The 19,259-nt window shown below is 44.4% G+C and overlaps 1 protein-coding gene across 1 annotated transcript in view; it reads left to right on the top strand.

The window, feature by feature from the left end:
* Positions 1-19,259, top strand: part of LOC127611942 (anosmin-1) — a 62,490-nt gene that overhangs the window by 34,601 nt on the left and 8,630 nt on the right. Inside the window, exons 5-10 of the mRNA XM_052082755.1 lie at positions 2,773-2,957; positions 5,640-5,769; positions 8,883-9,088; positions 12,503-12,647; positions 14,056-14,208; positions 18,321-18,409. Of these exons, the coding sequence (XP_051938715.1) occupies positions 2,773-2,957; positions 5,640-5,769; positions 8,883-9,088; positions 12,503-12,647; positions 14,056-14,208; positions 18,321-18,409 (908 nt within the window). The remainder of the gene's footprint in view (positions 1-2,772; positions 2,958-5,639; positions 5,770-8,882; positions 9,089-12,502; positions 12,648-14,055; positions 14,209-18,320; positions 18,410-19,259) is intronic.

The raw sequence follows: 19,259 nt of genomic DNA, 5'->3' as shown, positions 1-19,259 counted from the left end.
TAATAGCGGAATTAATAACTTGATAAAAGTTTAGTAATCCGTGCCCTATACTGATGCGACCTGAAGGATCAGCTTTCATATTAATATGATGGGGAAAAATGGAGCGTAAAATGTTGATGTCAAAATGATTACATCAAATGTAATCCAATGAAAGTTAATTAGCCTATCCACCATCCTCCGCCTACATAGTGTTTTTATTCCACTGTCTGTGATTAGCGCAGTTTGTTAGCGTTGGAAATGATTATTGCTGGCACGATTAAGACATCAACGCATCCCCCACTACCCCCCCCCCACTACCACCGCCCCCACCCGAATGGCACGACAGTAGGGTTACGTCATGTTGCCTGGAGTGAGCACGCGGGACCATTGAAAGACGAACGTTGTGTGATTGTTGGGAGCGAGCCCGATTCGAAAGTTATCTTTGGAAGGCGTAAAGCTGCGAGAAAGTGCATTTGATACCCTCCCACATTTTGCGGAAGAAGCCAGGCAGCAAGCACAGATGTGCGCCGGTGTGGTTTTGTGTGTCTGCACCGGGAGGACTTGGGTGACTTTGTGAGAAGATGAGCTCAGGCCGAGGGGAAGGGAGGAATGCTGCGGTTACCCAGGCGCACGTCGTGGCGCAGGAAATGTGACACGTCGGTCGACTGGCGCACACAAACACACGCAAGCCACGGAGCTGTGAAACCGCAGCGCAATGACCCCCAGCTGTACGCATGTACGACGCTGTTATCGCAGGGACTAAACAAAAGACTCCGCGGGCCGCTCAAGGGGCCCTTCCTTCATCTTCCAATCCCCTTTTATGAGATGCAATTAGATGAAATGCTGTGAAGTCAAAACACGGTCTTGATCACGGTGCCCACCAACAAGCGCTGCGGTAGCCTTGAGCGTGTCTTGGACGCCAGTGGTCCAATATAATGTTCTAAAGGGCTTGACTGCTTACTGACGATGCAGTCCAATCCCTATCTCATTATCTGCAAAGCCGACGCTCCTATCTCCTACTTAATGGCAGCGCATTCGGTATTGGATGAGCATTCGATTGACCTTCTGCACTTAGTAAAACTCCCATTTTACCGAGAAGAGCTTTTGCAAGACTGAATGCAAGTGCAGTGATGCAAGTGAACATGCATGTGAGCAGCTGCTAAAACACACCACTGCGGCCAGAAATCTTACAATCTATCACAGTCTAGAGCACTGGTGTCAAACTCAAGGCCCGTGGGCCAGATCTGGCCCATCCAGGTCATTTTATACGGACCGCGAAAGTAACTCATGTGTGTCAGCCTGCTAACATCTATACCGAAATGTCAAATTGTCATGTGTAATAAATAACATCGAGATTTTGCAATAATTTTGTCACCCTGTTTACACTCACTTGAACAAAGTATTATAATTTACTTGGGCCCCACAGAGAAACTGACCAAAAATAATTTTACTGAAATTAGGTGCACACTCTTATCTCAATCATAAACAGGGAACAAAAAGCTATCTCACAAGCGTGCAAAAATGACTCAAAATATCAAACCAGTTTGGAGAGCTTCTTCGAAAAGGGATACGGGCCAAATCATGAGACACCGAGCTCCACGAAAGCAAAAGATGAATTTAAAGGCAATATCGACAATCCTGCTCTTGCGTCAGGTTTATTCCTATTTGACTCACATTCACTAAACTCACTCTGCGTCATATGTTGTGACAGGCTCTCAAATGAGGCGATGAAGCCATCAAAAGTAGTTAGTGGACATGTGCACCTAGCGTAAAAGTCTTAGTCCAGTCCCTATCTCCTTTTCACCGGGGGTAGCTGTCTCATCTTTTACTTCATGATAGCAAATGGCTGACCTCCAGCTCGTGACAAAGCTCACGTTTTCTGCGCACAGCATGTGGAAGGCTGAATGCAGTGATGCAAATGAGCAGCTGCTAACACACCACCTTGACCAGTAAAGTCTCAAAGAATCACTGCCTATGAGTATGACCAGGTACCCCATCTTCATCTTAGTGCGCCTTGCTAATTCTTGCCAATGAAAAGCAGACACGACCCGGCATTGTTTTTCATTACCTGCTCAGCCAGTGTTGTGGGTTGTGCTGATACCGCATCGATATGTAAACCACGGCTGGTTGCTCTTTGGTTGAAAGGATTTGTGGTCATCACTGTAACATTTGAGGGTACCAAGCCTGACAAATCAATAGATCAGCCCCCCCACCCCACCCCCGAGACAAAATGTGTGTCCTTCCCGTGCAGGAGGCAGAGAAGTAAATGCAAGAAACCGTCATTCTACTTTGTTGATCATTCTGACTGATGCACTCAATACTGTGCGTTTTTTTTGCAATTTGTAACGGAGCATTCTAAAGTGCTTGACAGCTTATTGACCAACAAGTCCAATCTCAATCTCATTATCACTTCTCCCATCTCCTACTCCAGAGGAAGTAAATTAAGTCTTGGATGAACATTAGTCTGACCACCTGCGCTGAATCAAGCTCACACACACATCCACTCTGCGGCTTCAACTCAAAGGCCCGATTGCAAAGTGCAGTGACGTGAGTGAACTTTGACGTTCGCAGCTACTAAAACACACCACGGCGGCCAAAAGTGTCACAATGTGTCACAGTCAAGAAAAGAAGCTATTGACCCTCAGCGTGGATCCCAACTATTGCAGTGAGATCATGTCTCGTTCTCAAATGGCCGTGCTGCGTTTTATGTATTTTCGAAGTGTCTTTTGCGCAAATGAATAAAACGCAACGTTAACTTCCAGACCGCTGTGCTCACCGGCGTGTCTTCCGCAGGAGTCCCCCTGAAGCCGAGGAAGGAGCTGGTGTTTGTCGAGCTGCCCTTGGGACAGCTGGAGATCCGCTGGTCATCCAAGTTCAACATCTCGGTGGAACCCGTTCTGTACGTGGTGCAGCGGCGCTGGAACTTTGGCATTCACCCCAGCGAGGACGATGCCACTGAGTGGGAGACGGTCGTGCAGGTGGGTAAACTACACAAGGCTACACAGTAATGCTCCGCATATTCGTGGTTCACGCTTCAACTTTTCCGGCTTAAGATTCCACAACATTCCGCCAAAGTCTAGTCTAAAATAGGAAAGTAGTACTGTACATGAATTGATTTTATGTTAAAGTGACACAGCGGTCTAAACAATACTGTATTTTCCACACTAAAAGGCGCACTGGATTGTGAGACACACCTTTAATGAATGGCCTATTTTGTAATTTTTTTCACATCTTGGACGCACCGCATTATAAGACGCAATCTACAATGCATCCACTAGATGGAGCTATGCTCAAGGAAATGCAAACTGAACACTACACTACACCCTGATTTATATAGCGACGATCAGATGTCAGTAAAACTTACTGAACAAAGCCGTGACAGTTCACTTAACCAACAGCAAGTTATAACATTGACTCATTAACGCTAACATCTTGCCGCTGCTCTATTTCCGCGTTCAACTGCGAAACCGATCGCCTTAAGTTTGAACTCTGCGTTGTAAGCATGTCTCTAGCAAGGAGCCATTTTGGGGTTGACATATTACCGTAATGACCATATACAAGGCGCATCGGATTTTAAGGTGCGCTGTGAGCTTTTAAGAAAACGGAAGGCGTCTAGATGCGCCTTATAGTGCGGAAAATACAGTGCAACCTCAGAATTAAGACCACCTATGTTACTGCTCAAGGTGGTCTTATTTTCGGGGTGGTCTGATTTCTGAAGTGGCATGCAGTAATGATAATGCAGAAGTAATGTGGCTCACATGCAACAATATACTGTAGAGTCATGTACACACAATGAGTAATGAATGATGGAATGTACATGCAACTTTATTGTACACAAAAGAAATTTAAGCATTTGAATAGTCTATGTACAGTATGTATAAGGCAAGAGGGAAAAAAAACTACAGCTACAAACTATGGTTCTTAGAGGAAGTAACTATCCAAAGAAGATTGTCGTTTCTTGCTATTGTGTTTGAAAGCAGCCTCTTGCAGTCCAGACTCTACAGACATAATGTTGCAAAGGATGGAGTCTAGACTCTTGCCAATAACTAACGGCTTTTCAATCTCTCCTGTGGCACTTACACACATAACCACGGTTAAACGCTCTTTAGCTTTCTTTCCACCAGCACAATCACTACCCTTGATAACAAGTGATTTATCATGTAGAGCTCGATAGAAAAGGCCTGTTTCATCCATATTATAGATGTCACAGGGATCATACCCTCTTGTGAGTTGAGGTAGCCGCTGTTTCCAAGCATGGACTGTCTCAGGATCTACGCTGGCTCGCTCTCCTGATAGCTTAGCGCCTCCAATGTTGTGCCTTCGTTTGAAACGATCCAGCCAACCGTTGGACGCTTTAAAGGCTTCGTCCTTTTCAAGCTCCTTTGCGTATTCTCGTGCCTGTTCCTGGATCATCTGTCCGCTGATAGGGATATTCTGGCTAGTTAGCTCGTCCACGTCGTCGTAGTCGCTTCGGTAGCACAGGCGCTTTCTCGAAGAGCTAGCGTTCGCTTGGTATGCGTCGAGGAGCTCCCGTTTCTTTTTCAAAATGGTTTTCCAACTCCAAACCGCTCAGCTAATGTTCGCTGGCTCGATCCTGGCTGCTCACTGGCTCGAATAACTTCAATTTTCTGTTGTAGGGTCAAATCAACTCTCTTCTTGCTTGCTGCCATTTTCACTCCTGCTCGTAATTATGAGGCGATAGCTTCCTCGGGACCGGATATCGCGGTCGCAATTCTGAATTCCGGGGTGGTCTCATTTCTAGGGTTTCAATACAATACAATACATAGGCGTTCTATTTGGGACTGTACAAAACCGGTCGTATTTTTAAGGTGGTCGTTTAAATGAGGTGGTCGCATAGCGGGGTTTCACTGTACGGTAATACAGTCAAACCTTGGTTTTCGAACGTCTCAGTTCTCGACCAATTCAGTTTTCGACCAAAAATGTTTAGTGGCAGCCTCAACCGCCCTCGTTTGCTAATTGCAGCAGGGTTTCCATCCCTACTACCTCCTGTAGCAATATACAGAAATCCAAAATAGATCCAGGCAGTCTTTTTGTTGTTTGCTGTTTCCACCGAGGGGTTTGCTTCCATATCAATGAGTTTCCATCGTAAAAAAATGTTTCACCCAAAGCAATCCACCTCTCATTCGAAGGGACTTTAGGGTTCCAGTGCTGGTTGTACACTTGAGAAAATTTTTGAGTGGGAAGAAAACATGTTTAGTGAGATGTCTAATCACAAACTATCCCTTGCCATTGATCGGTGACCAGTCCATGGTGTAAACAACCACTCGACCCCAAGTCAGGTGGCATAGCTCCAAGCATCCCTGGTTAACCAAATGAGGGCAAGCGCTACAGAAAATCGATGGGTGAAAATAAGCAAGGTTGACTGATCTGAATTGAACTCTGCCATAACAAACTGAAATGTAAACGCAAAGATGTTAACCTGGCTTTTGTACGTCACGTGCTGCAGCTGTGAACGTGCGGCGCTGCTCTGACGGACGTGACCATACAGTTGCCCATTCCTCAAAGTCACCTCGTCTTTTGAAAGCTTCGCTGAGGAGAAACACGCGGATGACTGATGTGCCCGCAAACTCACATGAGGGGCTCTGACCCGGCGTGAACCCTGACCCCTGCTGTTCTCTCTCTCCCCATCTGTCCCTCAGACTGCCGAGGAGCGGGTCCAACTGGCCGACATCAGAGCCAGCAGATGGTACCAGTTCAGAGTGGCCGCGGTCAATGTGCACGGGACCCGCGGGTTCACTGCGCCAAGCAAACACTTCCGCTCCACTAGAGGTGTGTACGTAAATATGCACGTGTGTTTGTGTATGCTTGTTGTGTGGTCTTTCGTACTAAAGTGTCAGTTCCTGCTTGACACCCGCCGACCTCCATTTGTTCTACTTAAGACCTCGGAGCTGGTGGAGCTTTCGGATTGATTTACCTGCTCCTTCCCTTGTCAGTGTTTTGTTTCAACTATCAATTTCTTTTTTAAAATCGAAACATAAAAAAAAAGAAACTCTTCCATACATGATCGGTTAAAAGCGCAAACGCCCTCAAGTACAGAAGCCCTCTTTGCCCGCCACTGCTTTTGTGTTAATTTGACGTCAAGCATTCACTGTATATTAAAAAAAGCATGAACAAATTATGTCCGCAAATGCAAACTGCACTGGTTCTCAAAAGGTTATGAAGGTGTACCGAATGTTGTGGCCAATCCGATAAACAAATTCGAAGTGAAACTGAATAAGGCATTTGAGTGCTCAGAACCTTTAGAGTGCAGTCAAATGCGATTACAGGACCCCCCCCCCCCCCCCCCCCCCGCCCCCATCCCGCTTCTTTACAGTTTTGCGTAAAGGTAATATGTCTAAATTAGACGGGTATATCAGCTCCAAAATGAATGCAAATGCAATCTTGGCTCCCGGTGAAGTGACACAACTTTTTTTAGTCGCTGTAGATCTTTGCTCGAGATTAGCGTCATGTCGCTGCCTCGTTGACTGACACTAAACAAGTTTGTTTGACATGTTGGCAGGGCTATGCACTGAACTTTTTTTTTAACAGAGATATCTCATGTTGATTAGCATACCGCACTGGGAGTTATCATCTGCTTCCTCAACCGAAAATTCCTCAAGAAAAAAAAAGTGAAACGGTGGAAACCTCCGGAAATGTGAATTTATAAGTGAAAACTGGAATGCTTTTAGTTTCTTTGCATTCTGATCACACAGGCCTGCAAGACCAACTGAAAATGTCTTTTTCATGCCAAGCCGGTAAATGACAATATCACAAACTGCCATCTTTTGACTATATTGAATATTTGTCAGTGTACATGTGAGTAAGGACTTGGGTTAGTAAGTGTGTTGGTCTGAGATCTAATCTTAATTCCAACCTTCTTTATGTCAGATATCATAATTTTTTGGTATTTTGGTTTAAAATACGAAAACAGGCACTTTTGAATGATTCTTTTTGTGGTCAGGAGTGGGGGGTTGGGTCAATTATTTGGCCCCAGGAGCCAGTCCCTACTCTGTGCGAATATTTTAAACATTACGTTTAATCGATTAATAGGGAAACATGCCCCGGTAATCGTTTGCCTGACCCTTTCCTTTAAAGAGGCCAAAGCCAAGTACTGTCACGTAGCAGGTTGGTGGTGGACCCCAAAAAAGCAGGCAGGAGAGAGGAGCAGGGTGTATTTAAAACAAGAAAACTAAATCCTAAACAAAGTCCAAAGCAACAAACAAAAACCATGGCAGAAACTAAAAAGTCAAGTACATACAGTATGTGGCTGGTATTACATGTGTGTTGCCTGAGCATGTGCGCGCGTTGACCCGCACTGTCAATCCTTCATCATGCATGTGCTCCCCAGAGCGCTGTGGATGGCGCTCCGATAGAGCGCAGCACCAGGTGGGGAAAAAGGGATTCCGCTCAGGGGGGTGGAATAGAAAGCGATCCCGAATCAGGCCAATCAGTGGCAGGACATTGATAGATTGATGGGAGCTGTCATGGCTCTGATGAGCTCCCGGACGTTCGTTCAGAGCATTGCTATTTACATAGCCTGCCCTGTATCATCTGATTGCAATTTCGCCCCTGCTACACTTTTTTTTGTTTGGGCAATTTGTAAGAAGCGGGAGGCTTATTTGTCTTGCACCGCCAACGTCAGCTGGTATGCAGAGCCCATGTGTGTGTGTGTGTGTGTGTGTGTTTGGAGCAGCCTTAAATGTGTTTCAGGTGGGAGAGAGAAAGAGAGAGAGAGGAGTCATTTTCTCATTATTCCTTGCTCTAGTGCCTGGCAAGTGGCACTGCCCATCTCTCTCTTGCTTTCCCTTCTCTCTCTCTGGCATCAGAGGCAAGGAGCAGTACAGCAGCAGTCCTGTATAAAGTACAGCACGCAATTGCAGCTAGCGATCAGAGCTGTTGAGATACATCTCTATTTTGTTTAGAGAAGCATGGCTGTCAACAACATTGCACATGATACCACATAGCAATTTTCAACTCATTTTGCAATGAGCTGCAGTTTGGCAAATACTGTACCCATCAAAAAAAAAGAAACCTCTCCGAGTTGAAGTTTAGTGCCATGCTGAAGAAAAACAACAATTACACATTTTTAAAACCTTTAAAAAAAAACACCTTTATGAAAAGTCTTAGCTTAATGATAACTGACAATGATACGCTAGCAGGCTAGCAGTTAGCATTGACAGTTGCGGATATTTGAACATAAATGGTGAACACATTTTGACGGATTATATAAAAATACTCGCCAGCCAATATTCTTGATGGGCAAATCAACGGTGTTAGGACAAGATGGATTCTCTGGGTTTTGTAAACCCATAAGTACGGTGAGAATTCACCTTGCAACCATGGTTATTTAGAAGGTACTTTTGTATTATTTAATTTAGGCAATGTACTACAATAAAAGTGATTATACAACAACAACAACAACAAAGTAAGGTACGGACTGTGAAAATTCAATTAAAGTACAGTAGGGAAGTTTTTGTACTTGATTACATTAGAAGACTTCTGGCAAGTGGCCCCGCCTCTTTCTTTCTGACATCAGAAGCAAGCTATAGCACAGCAAAAGGAGCGCATCGACTCGGCTCGCACATTCTTCACAACGCTCTGATGCCGTTGCCAAAGCTGGCCGCCATGTGTTTGTTCACCCCTGACCACTTGTGCTGTCGTAGCAGGGATATGACACCTGTCATAACATCTCACAGTGCATTGTCGGCGGAGGGCTAATTACTTTACATAGTGTCATACCAGTCACCCGTCCACTCCTCAGCCAAAGTGGTGAAAGGCATTTTGGCTCCAAATGTACTCCACCTTAAATCAGACTCGCCCGAAAAGAACCTCGGCGTCTTAAACGTCTGCAGATGTGTGAGATTTGTCACCCCCGTGACAGCGTTTGCTTCTTTGTCCTCCAGACCCGTCCGCCCCGCCACGCCCGAGCAGCCTGCGTGTCACCAACGTGACGCAGGGAGATGAAGGTCTGGTGACAGTTCGTCTCAACTGGAGCTTGCCAGAGGAGCCCGACATTCCCATACATCACTACAAAGTGTTCTGGAGCTGGACTGTGCCCACCAAGTCGACGGTTCCGTCCAAGAAGAGGAGGAGAAAGACCACCAACGGGGTAAACGCTCCCTCCCAATACCCCCCACCCCTCCCTTCAACCTACCTCCTCATCATTTTCCGCTTTCCGACATTATCTCACTCAAGGTCTCCTCCTCGGGATTCTCCGTTGTTGCATGCGAAGCCATCAATCACAAACAGAGTCAGCGGTTCTGTTTGTTGCTTTTCCTTCCTCAGACTGATTGAAGAACCCTTCAGGGCGGTTACGCTTTGAAGGAGGACACGTTAATTGTGATTCATGCAGTATTTCCACAACGATACATTATTGGGTCGTTATTTATTGTACTTCAGACACTAGAAGGATGCTAAAAATGGCTCTGGGACTTCATTGATGTCGACTGGCAGCCATCTCTTCTGTTGCTCATGCTGCCTGCTTCTGTGGCTTTATCATATGTAAGCATTTTACCTGCACATACAACAAACGCGTACAAATTGTGAACAGATTAAGATTATGTGATTGTCATTATCGTATCCACTCGGCACTTGGAGAGAGGCGGTAAGAAGCAGGGAATGAAACCAGGCAATATGGTCAGAATGTCGCCTCAACTTGTGTCACTGTGACAATCGTGCAAAAAATGTGATGTAAAACGATCCATAATTTTTACGGATAAACGAGTGCAAATAAATATAGAGAGGGGCCTTGGTTTTGGACGGTACGGACGTAGCGCGTTTCAGGGTTACAAACTGCATGTAATGAACTAGTTTGCACAGCGGTGCGAGAATAAAGTAGCGTAATATACTAAATCGCTACACCAGACAACCACCCGTTGATTCAGTTAATCAATTTCAAGCTGTGGCTGACATTGCAGAGCGATATAGTTGACTAGTCCGCTCAACCCCTAGTAAGGATGGAAGGCCGTCAAGAAACGTGGACACCCTGAAATCTCTTCCAGGGTCAGGGTCAAGCATGTACAAAACCGGAAAACATTGCTACCGAAAGAGAGCCTGTTTACATTACATATTTAAATTTTTTTCTATGACCACCCCTGGTTGAGGCTGCTCATTGCTGAACTGACTCAAAATTTCCAAAGTAAAAACGAAACATACAGAATTGAGCTCCGGTCGTGTACAAAGAGGTTTCACGTGATGCTGCTGTTTTGTGTGACCTACAGGCACGTTTTTCCACAAGAGATCAATTTAAAATGGTCCGATCTTAGAGGCTCCGTTATACGGGAACACCTTTGTTTACCATGATAGTTTCCAGCCTATGAATAGTTTGTGCAGCGCTGTGCGAATGAGGTCGGTTTCTGGCTATACGTAGTGCTCTTCTTTTTTTTTTTAGGGGGAGGGGGTATTTTATATGTATGCCTACATTTTCTTTCCATACAAATACTGTAATATTTCTTGCCTATGACATTATTGTAGGTTAGGGAGAGACTACGACACGTTCCAGCCTCGATACAAGCTGCCAAAGGAATGAAACTCCATCATAAACTGAAAACCTCCTGTTATGTATCGTGTCTTCATTGATTAGACCTTGCTTGGATCAGTTGGTCCCCCCCCTCACCCTAAATCAAAGAGATCCTCCGCTCATACTACAGCACATTCCTCCTTCTATAGAATGTCGATCGCTGTGGAAGATTTTGAGCAGTTTTGCCAAGCCTCATAATTTAAAACCGAGATACTGAATTCGATTTAAAATCATTCTCGTAAATGAGTAGAATAAATCTATGGCTACATGCAGTATTGGTTATTTTCTCTGACATTTACACAGCCTGCGTGATGCTGTGTAGATTTCTGGCAAAAACCATTCCGCTTCATTTTTCTGGAATTCTTGGTTGCGGCTACCAAATGGACTGTGACAAACCACTTTAGGAATGAAACAACGACTCCCAGCGCAGTAATTTGACTAGTCTGAGTCTGTATTATTATTTTGTTTCCACTTTTTTTTTTTTTTTAGATAAATACGGTGGCATTCTCCAAAAGTCAATCAAGTTTGCCAAATTTATGTTGATTTATGATTAACCGGTGACAGCAAAGAGGAAGAGTGTGATGATAACCAGTGAGAAGGAAATGGAACTTCAACATTGGAAAGTGTCTGGCTGCTCAGTGCTGTACAATTAAATTTCAATTACAGGAGTTCCTTGGTTTACAACAGAGTTTTGTTCTGAGCAAGTTTTCACATAGGTCGGAATACGGCATCAGTCTGTCACTAGCTAACCTATTCTAACGCAGTTGTAAGGTCATGGATTTTTTTTTTGCAGTTAAAACAAGCCATAATTAAAAAGTTTAATTGTATTCAACAAAGTAATCCCAGGCTATTTGCTGGGGGAAACAGACTGAGCCCTACTGTGAATCGTGAAAAACTGCTAGTAATTGACACCTCCACTAAAAATTGCCAATATAAACCGTTTAAACTGCCAATACTGTGGAACTTCTAGTTATAAACTTAATTGGTCCATGAGCCCCTTAGTAACTTGAAAGCCTCATAAATCAAGATAATATTTCCCATTGAAATGAATGAAAATGCAATTTATTATTCCAGCTCCATAATCAAATTATCTGTCCCTTTTTTTACTGATCTGTGGTTAAAAATAAGTGGAATTTGGTATTGAAACTAGTGAAAACAGACACTAGTATACCAAAAGAATACGCTTTAAAAAACATAACTATTTATTGCTCATTAATGTAACCAGAGGATTGGAAAAAGGGGAAGAGGACGACAGTTCCAAAGTGAAAAGGATTCCTTTATAGACAGTGCTTTGGCAGCCTCAGAAAGAGTGCAAAAACATGCATTGGTTCTTTTTTTATTTTTTACCAAATAGCTGGGCATTGATTCCAACAGACAAAAAGAAGAATACGCGAATTCTGGAGTAGTGATGACTGTACATACACAGATGACTTGTGCTTCTTTTGCATCTTTCATCAATAAGCACAAACACGCAACGCAGCATGAAAATCATTTCATTAGGGACGCGAGCAGAAAGCCTACTCGTCTAGACAGCACGCACACACCTGCGGAGAGTCTTCTCCTGAATTAGTTTTTCAAAATGAAGAGCAGATGTGGCACCGAGAGGTGAGATACCAGACACCTATTGACACATGTACTACTGGTTTCCACTTTGGCACCTTTGGGGGCTTCGAAAGCACCCCGCTGGCCGAAGAATGTCAAAACAGGCACGCAGTCAATAATGAGAGCTCATCAAGGCTCGCTGCTGCCAGCGGAATGTAAGAAAGCCAAGCTGGGGTTGGAAACCCCGGGAGGCTGTGACAACACGGCTCCCTCACGAGACCCTGAAGGCTATCTCCTCACCACGAGGAGGCCTTCCTCAGCTCCACATGTGTTCTTCATAAGAAGGGCTTTCCCGCAGGCCTCGTTTTGGCACAGGCTGAGCCTGAGCTTGGATGGTGACAAGCATTTGAGAAAGAGTTTTTGCGACACGACTCAAATGCCAACCGCTGTCTGTCGTTCCAGGCCCAGAGCTGGGTGGACCTGGAGGCCCTGCAAGTCAACAGCAGCTACACTGTGGAGCTTCAGGCCGTGACGTATTGGGGACAGGTGCGGCTGAAGAGTTCCAAAGCTTTGTTGCAATTCAGTACCACCCAGAATTCCGAATCAGGTAAACACCAAGGGGCTGGGATAATATTTACTCCTTCCTTCAGCTGACAGACTTGAATGTCTTAAGAGGTGTCATTGTGACTTTTGTGTTTGAAAGTGAAAGTGGTTGCAATCATTGTCATGCATATATGGAGAAGCAAAATCTAAATCTAAAAACATTTTAAAGGTTCATCTGGAGAAGTAAACTGGTTTTCTGAAGTGTAATTACCGTATTTTTCGGATTATACTTCGCTCTGGATTATAATTCACACCAGCCAAAAAATGCATAATCAAGAAGGAAAAAAACATATATAAGTCACACTGGAGTATAAATCGCATTTTGGGGGGAAATGTATTTGATAAATTCCAATACCAAAGACATACATGTCATCTTGAAAGGCAATTTAAAAAAAAATAATATAGAAAACAGCAGGCTCAATAAGTGTACGGCATACTAACGTTACATGACTGACATGCCTAGTAATGTCAGTAACGACGTAACATCAAGTATCAAGTACAACTTTATTCTCAAATGTGCTACACCGCAGATGAAATTTCCTCCCTCTTAAACAGAAAACAGACAACAATAGCAGCGCTGCGGTTGCCCGCGCCGCATATTAAGAGTTATTCAGATAACTCTAGCATAAAGAACATGCTAACAAGTTTACCAAACAATCGGTTTCACTCCAAATCACTAAATCCAATGAAATCTTCATCTTCGGTGTCACTTTTAAACAACTCCCCCAACTCGGCAGGTAGACGATGCGCCGCTTCCTCTTCTACTGTACGTTGCTTACGTCAGACTCATTGTCGATTTATCAACACGGGCCGAGAGCGTCCTCTTGTGGTTTCATGTGAAAATAAGATGTGAAATGACATAATCATGTGTTAATAATTTCGCTAATAAGTCGCTCCAGAGTATAAGTCGCAGCCCCGGGCAAACTATTAAAAAAAAACTGCGACTTATAGCAGCATCATACGTCAAGAATGGTTGAGTGTTTCTGGAATGAAACGTTATTAAATGTAAAATAATTTTAAATGTAGTGCGACATAGTGAAAACAAACTAAATTGGCAAAGTATTTAAAGAAGTCGCGCTCTGTGTGATTTTGCTGATCTGTCACTAAAGTTAGTTTTCCTTAGTTTGTTTGCATTCCGCGAGCACAAAATTCTTCTTATTAACTGTTAGCGGACAGACGAGTCCTCAGTGCTACAGGCATACACATTTTTATGTAGTATAGAAGTTGGCTGGATTTGGAATTAAGCCTGTTGGTACCCATCCAGCTCCGGCACATTCATGCATAAAGAACATGTTGTGGCTGCTTGGTTTTGACAAGGAAACTGTTGTCTTTGTGTCGCCACGCTGCGGCCATGAGAGAATCAATGTGGCGTTTCAACTGCAGAAGAAAATATTTCTAATTTCTCCCCCTAGTAAAATCTGTTCACAAGTCAAAGAAAGAAGAGCTACCCCCCGCTGGACCAACCTTGGCAAAGGCAAAGCGACCTTCTGGCCCGCTGGAGGTGGGCACACCCTTCTACCAAGATGGCCAGCTGCAAGTTCGTGTCTACTGGAAGAACCGCGGCGGTACGAACAAAATCTTTATTGATTTATAGCTTTAATAAAATCACATTAGCACCCCGTTTAAGGCCAGGAATGATGAATGCCATAATAATGTGTTATGCTTGGCTCTCCTCAGCCAAACAATGGAAGAATCTCTTCATAGTTACCTGATTGTGTAGATGGACTAAATGAATCAATGTGTCTTTGTGTGAGGGCTGAAGCGTGGGCGGGGGTGGGGGAAATGGGGTGTGGGGGTGGGGGGGATAGTGTAAAACCTGCACACGGGCTGGCAGAGCGGAGCCACTGTTTAGTAAAGAACAATAAACACTCCGAGTGGGAGCTGCGCAATGGGATTTATTGACAGCTGCCTTTAATAGATCCCCGCTCGGGCGGTGAAGCGGTCCATTTTGTCTTGCAAGAGCTGATGTCACGTGGCCCGGGAAGGATCGTGCCTTTGCCTGTCCCAGCGGCGTCCGTTCCCCATGTCTTCGGTTAATACTGGAGTGGAAATATGGAAGCCTTGAAAGCAACGCTCTCAGGGTAACCTGTCAAATCCCATTGGCTGCTCTATGTTCTGTTACTAATCTATGTCATTGGGCCAAGCCAAACTCTACATCCCAGAGTCAAGAATGCAAAGCCTGGCTTGAAGGGAAAGGCCTGGTGAGACACCAACTGCTGAATCAGAAGAAAGGGCGAGGAGATGGAGTCGGCCCAAAACTGTTCGCAAATGTTGGCTTGGAGTGTTCCTAACTGCGATCAATCACCGCCGGGGAATCACTGTGTTAAGAGAACATTGTAAATCCTCTTCCAGGCTCCTCGTTTCTCCCCGTCTGCAGCGTACAGTATGTGCCGCTGCCATTCATTAGACTTGAGGGATGACCCCGGTCTTTGGCTCCGGCAAGCCCGGTTCTACTACTGTAAACACAAAGATAGCCCGTGGAGTTGCAGTCTAAGGACATCTGGTTTGTGTGACAGACAAAATGAAGGGACAGGTTAACTGGACCGTGATTAAACTCTCATTCATTGTGATCCAAAGCAGCTTGGGCCTCTGGGTTGTCTCCAGAACGCCAAAGCGTAGTGCACTGTGTACTTGATCAGATAATATATCGCTGTCTGCCCAACATGCAGACAAAAGGCTGTAGGACGGCCGTGAATACGGCAGTCTGGTAGCAAGTGTTCTGACTGATTCCACCCGTCCATTCTAGACTCTTTATCCTGCTCGGGGGTCATGGGTGAGCTGGAGTCTAGCCCAGCTGACTTTAGGCAAAAGGCGGAATACGCTTCCGACTGGACCCTAGTCCATCGCAAGCCAAGGGGAAACAACCACACACGCTGTCACTGAGTCACTGAACCCACGCTGGGCCTCTGGTTTGTCTGTGGAACAGCAAAGCAAAGCGCATTGTGTCCCTGATCAGATAATATATCGCTGTCTGCACGAAATGCAGACAAAAGGCTGGAGGACAGCGGCAGTCTGGTACCTACACTTCTTACTGATTCTATCCATTCATCCATTTTCTATTCATCTACTCATGCTCAGGATACTAGGGATCTGGAACCAAGCCCATAAGGCAGACCCTGGACTGGTTGTGAGTCGCTAACAAGGCACATATACAGAGAAAAACATTCACTTTCACACAGTCGGGAACTGAATTCATGCCGGGATTCTGGGTTATCTCTAGAACACCAAACTTGATCAGATAATACAGTATAGTCATACCTGGGTTTTGGAACATAATCCGTTCCAGAAGGCTGTTCGAAAACCGATTTGTTCGAAAACTGAAAGCACCCTACACTTCTTACTGATTCTATCCATTCATCCGTTTTCTATACATCTACTCATGTTCAGGATACTAGGGATCTGGAACCAAGCCCATAAGGCAGACCCTGGACTGGTTGTGAGTCGCTAACAAGGCACATATGCAGAGAAAAACATTCACTTTCACAGAGTCAGGAACTGAATTCATGCCGGGATTCTGGGTTATCTCTAGAACGCCAAACTTGATCAGATAATACAGTATAGTCAGACCTGGGTTTTGGAACATAATCCGTTTCAGAAGGCTGTTCGAAAACCGATTTGTTCAGAAACCGAAAGCACGCTCTTTAAATAAAAAAAAATCTTGATTTTGTGAACCGATTTTCCGTCGTAATCCGAGGCATAAAAAAAACTCGAAATTTTTGGTCGAAAATCGATTTGGTCGAGAACAGAGATGTTCAAAAAACCAAAGTTTTGACTGTATATCCCTGTCTGACTGACACTCCAACAGTACGATGGTGGTCTGGTAGCAATATTTTCGGATTGATCCCATCCATCGATCCATCTGTCCGTTTTTTTTTTTTATACTGGTTCTCTTATTTCGGGTTAAATAGAGCTGATGGCCATGCTAACGGACTTCTGGCACAAGGCGCAATACTGCACACCCGAGACTGGTTGCCAATCCATCATATACAAAGTCAACCTTTCACACATCGACCAGCATCAGACCTAAAGCCAGCTGAGTGAATCACTACATTATCACTCAAAATGTATCAAGTGCCACTCCTGTTGTCTACCTGTTTTTTGTTTCCCGTTCCTTGTTGTACATGACACCTCCTCTCAGTGGCAAACACCGGCTAAGCATATCTTTCCCTCCCCTGTACTTCCTGGTACTCTATAATTTCTCTCTTCTGCTTCCAAAGAGCTCAGGGGCTCCGAGTGCCAGGGCTGAATCTAAGCCTTCAAAGGGCTCCTTTTATCTCCCCGCCGCAACCCCGGCCTCCGCTGCTAGGCGAGCAGAGCATCGCTCAATTATTAATCAGACACATTTTCGCACACTTTCGAGCGACACAGTTGAATGAATAATGAGTTTGGTAACATAAGAGGAGGGCCACACTGATGATGAGCTCATGAGAGTACGTTTATGAAGGCTAATGTGTCCAATTAAGGCCATTTGGGCCAAACTGACGTGGATTACTATGCTATTTTTCAGTCACTTGGGGTCCAAATTGACATTTTGCCGACTTGATGGCAAACAGCTGCAACGCCGTCGTCCGTGCGGCTTGTGCATCTGTCCACTATTTATGTGCTGTTAGCTCTGCTTTAAGTCTTTACCAAGTCCCGGAGGAAATATCTGGAAAGATTTTCAGCTGTTAAACGCTTCGTTCTGCTTACTAGCTAGCCGCTAACCGTGTGCGTTTGCAGCCAAGTGGATAGTGTAAAGTGGGCTTTTAGAGATTCCTCCCAAAAGGCCGCTGCAGACAAAAAAACAAGGGATGGGAAAAAAAGAGCCTGACTAAAGCACAAAAAGACGACATTTACTATCAGTTTAACAATACAGTACATGCATTGAGAAATGTAATCAGCGGCAACTTTTCAAGTGGAAAAGTTTGGACCGCTTTTCGAAAACAGGACAAGAGCGATTAGTTATCTGCATCTCAAGCTGGAGTGTTGTCATTTAATCTTTTCTGCCTGTCTAATGAAATTTATCTTTTCTTGAATCAAATACCGTCAGGAATCAAAAGGGGGAAAGGGGAGGGGCAACTTTGTACATTGCTACATTACAGACTTGGAGGGGGACTTGGTGTTTCATATATGTGGACATATTTAATACGTTCAAATCTTGCTGAAATAATATTGACCGAGGTTGGCCACTTATCGTTGTTGACTAATGTCTTAAGCATTCACTGCATTAAATGTAAAAATGGTGAAAACAACTCATTCCCCAGACCAATTGCTTGTTTTATTTCCAGCCCCACTGCACTAAACCAGCAATGTTTTTATTTATTTATTTTTTGCTATAAAGACGTTGTAAAAATGCTTGCCGGGCTTTGATTGCCAGTTCTACAACACTGCAAAACACTACAAACAACACTGTTATGCGATTTGGAGTATTTCATTTTCGTGGTTTTATCACAATTCAAAAACGACTCAGCATGACTGAGATTTGTTCTTGGTTTTACTGTTTGGTGCTTTCTACCGCCTTTATTACCGATTTGTCTTACTGTTTATTGTGCATGTTAAATTGCTCCATGTACAGCACTTTGTATGCAGCGATGGCTGTTTGAAAGTGCTCTATAAATACTGTTGACTTGACTTTACTTGAAAATTGTTTTTTTTTTAAATTTAAAACATTTTCCCTTCTATCTGTCTTATATTCCAGAGCCTGGAATGAACCGCTACCACATCCAATGGATGCCCGAGTACTGCCACCACAATGAGACGCGGGGACCAGAAAAATCCTCCACGCAGGTTTGTATCCACCGGCCGTGTCCCACCTTTTAAGAGATTTGCTTTGGAAAAGTGCCCGATTCCGATTTTTTAACTTTGACGTGTAAGTGTACTGTTCACCTGAAACATCCCTCATGTGCCCAGAAGACGCATACATTAACAGGTCCAAAAATGTCCACATCATTCAGCGACAGCACAGAAGTAAACACCAGCTACTTAATAATTCTAATATCACTAGTTAGCCTGGAGTGACTCTTTACCTCCTTGTTTGAATGCAGGCAACATTAGGATTACTCTGCTGGTTGCCGTCTCCAGTCATTTTCCTTATTTAATGGTCCACATACCTCTAATGTACCATATTTAGACCTTATTTAATGGTCTATGCTTTCATTCCATGCTGCCATGAGGCAAATCCAAGTGGTGCCACTTGGGAGCTCAAAGTTGCAGTTGTTGTATCAATCCAGCCTAAGTCAGGGTCCCCCCCTCCCCCTCCAAATTTGATTTGTGTTCCAAAATGGGTTGTGGGTCCGTTTTTAAGCAGCTTTTAAACAGACATGAGATGCAGTTTCTTGCCAAAGAACTTTTTAAGTTGGGTTCCTAGAAAGGAAACTAAATTCTGATTTTGGTCTCGTGCTGAAAAAGTTGGGCCAACTTTGCTGAGGCAGAGCAAAGAGAGATACTCATCAGTGGCGCTGTGCTATGCAAAGCACGCGCCTCCTCTTTTTGTTTAATGCTTTAGCCCAGACAAATCCTCCATTCGGGTGAACCCGAAACCCAAAGGCACTCAGCAAATCAATGGCTGTCGTTGTGAACGCTCTGATTCAGTCTTGTGGTCAGGCGATTGGGGTGATGGCCACTAAAAGGCATTTAA

The sequence above is a fragment of the Hippocampus zosterae genome, chromosome 12 (assembly GCF_025434085.1).
Source record: "Hippocampus zosterae strain Florida chromosome 12, ASM2543408v3, whole genome shotgun sequence".
Lineage (NCBI taxonomy): Eukaryota > Metazoa > Chordata > Actinopteri > Syngnathiformes > Syngnathidae > Hippocampus > Hippocampus zosterae.
The sequence above is the reverse complement of the archived record's forward strand: the minus strand, read 5'-3'. Positions and strand labels throughout refer to the sequence as shown.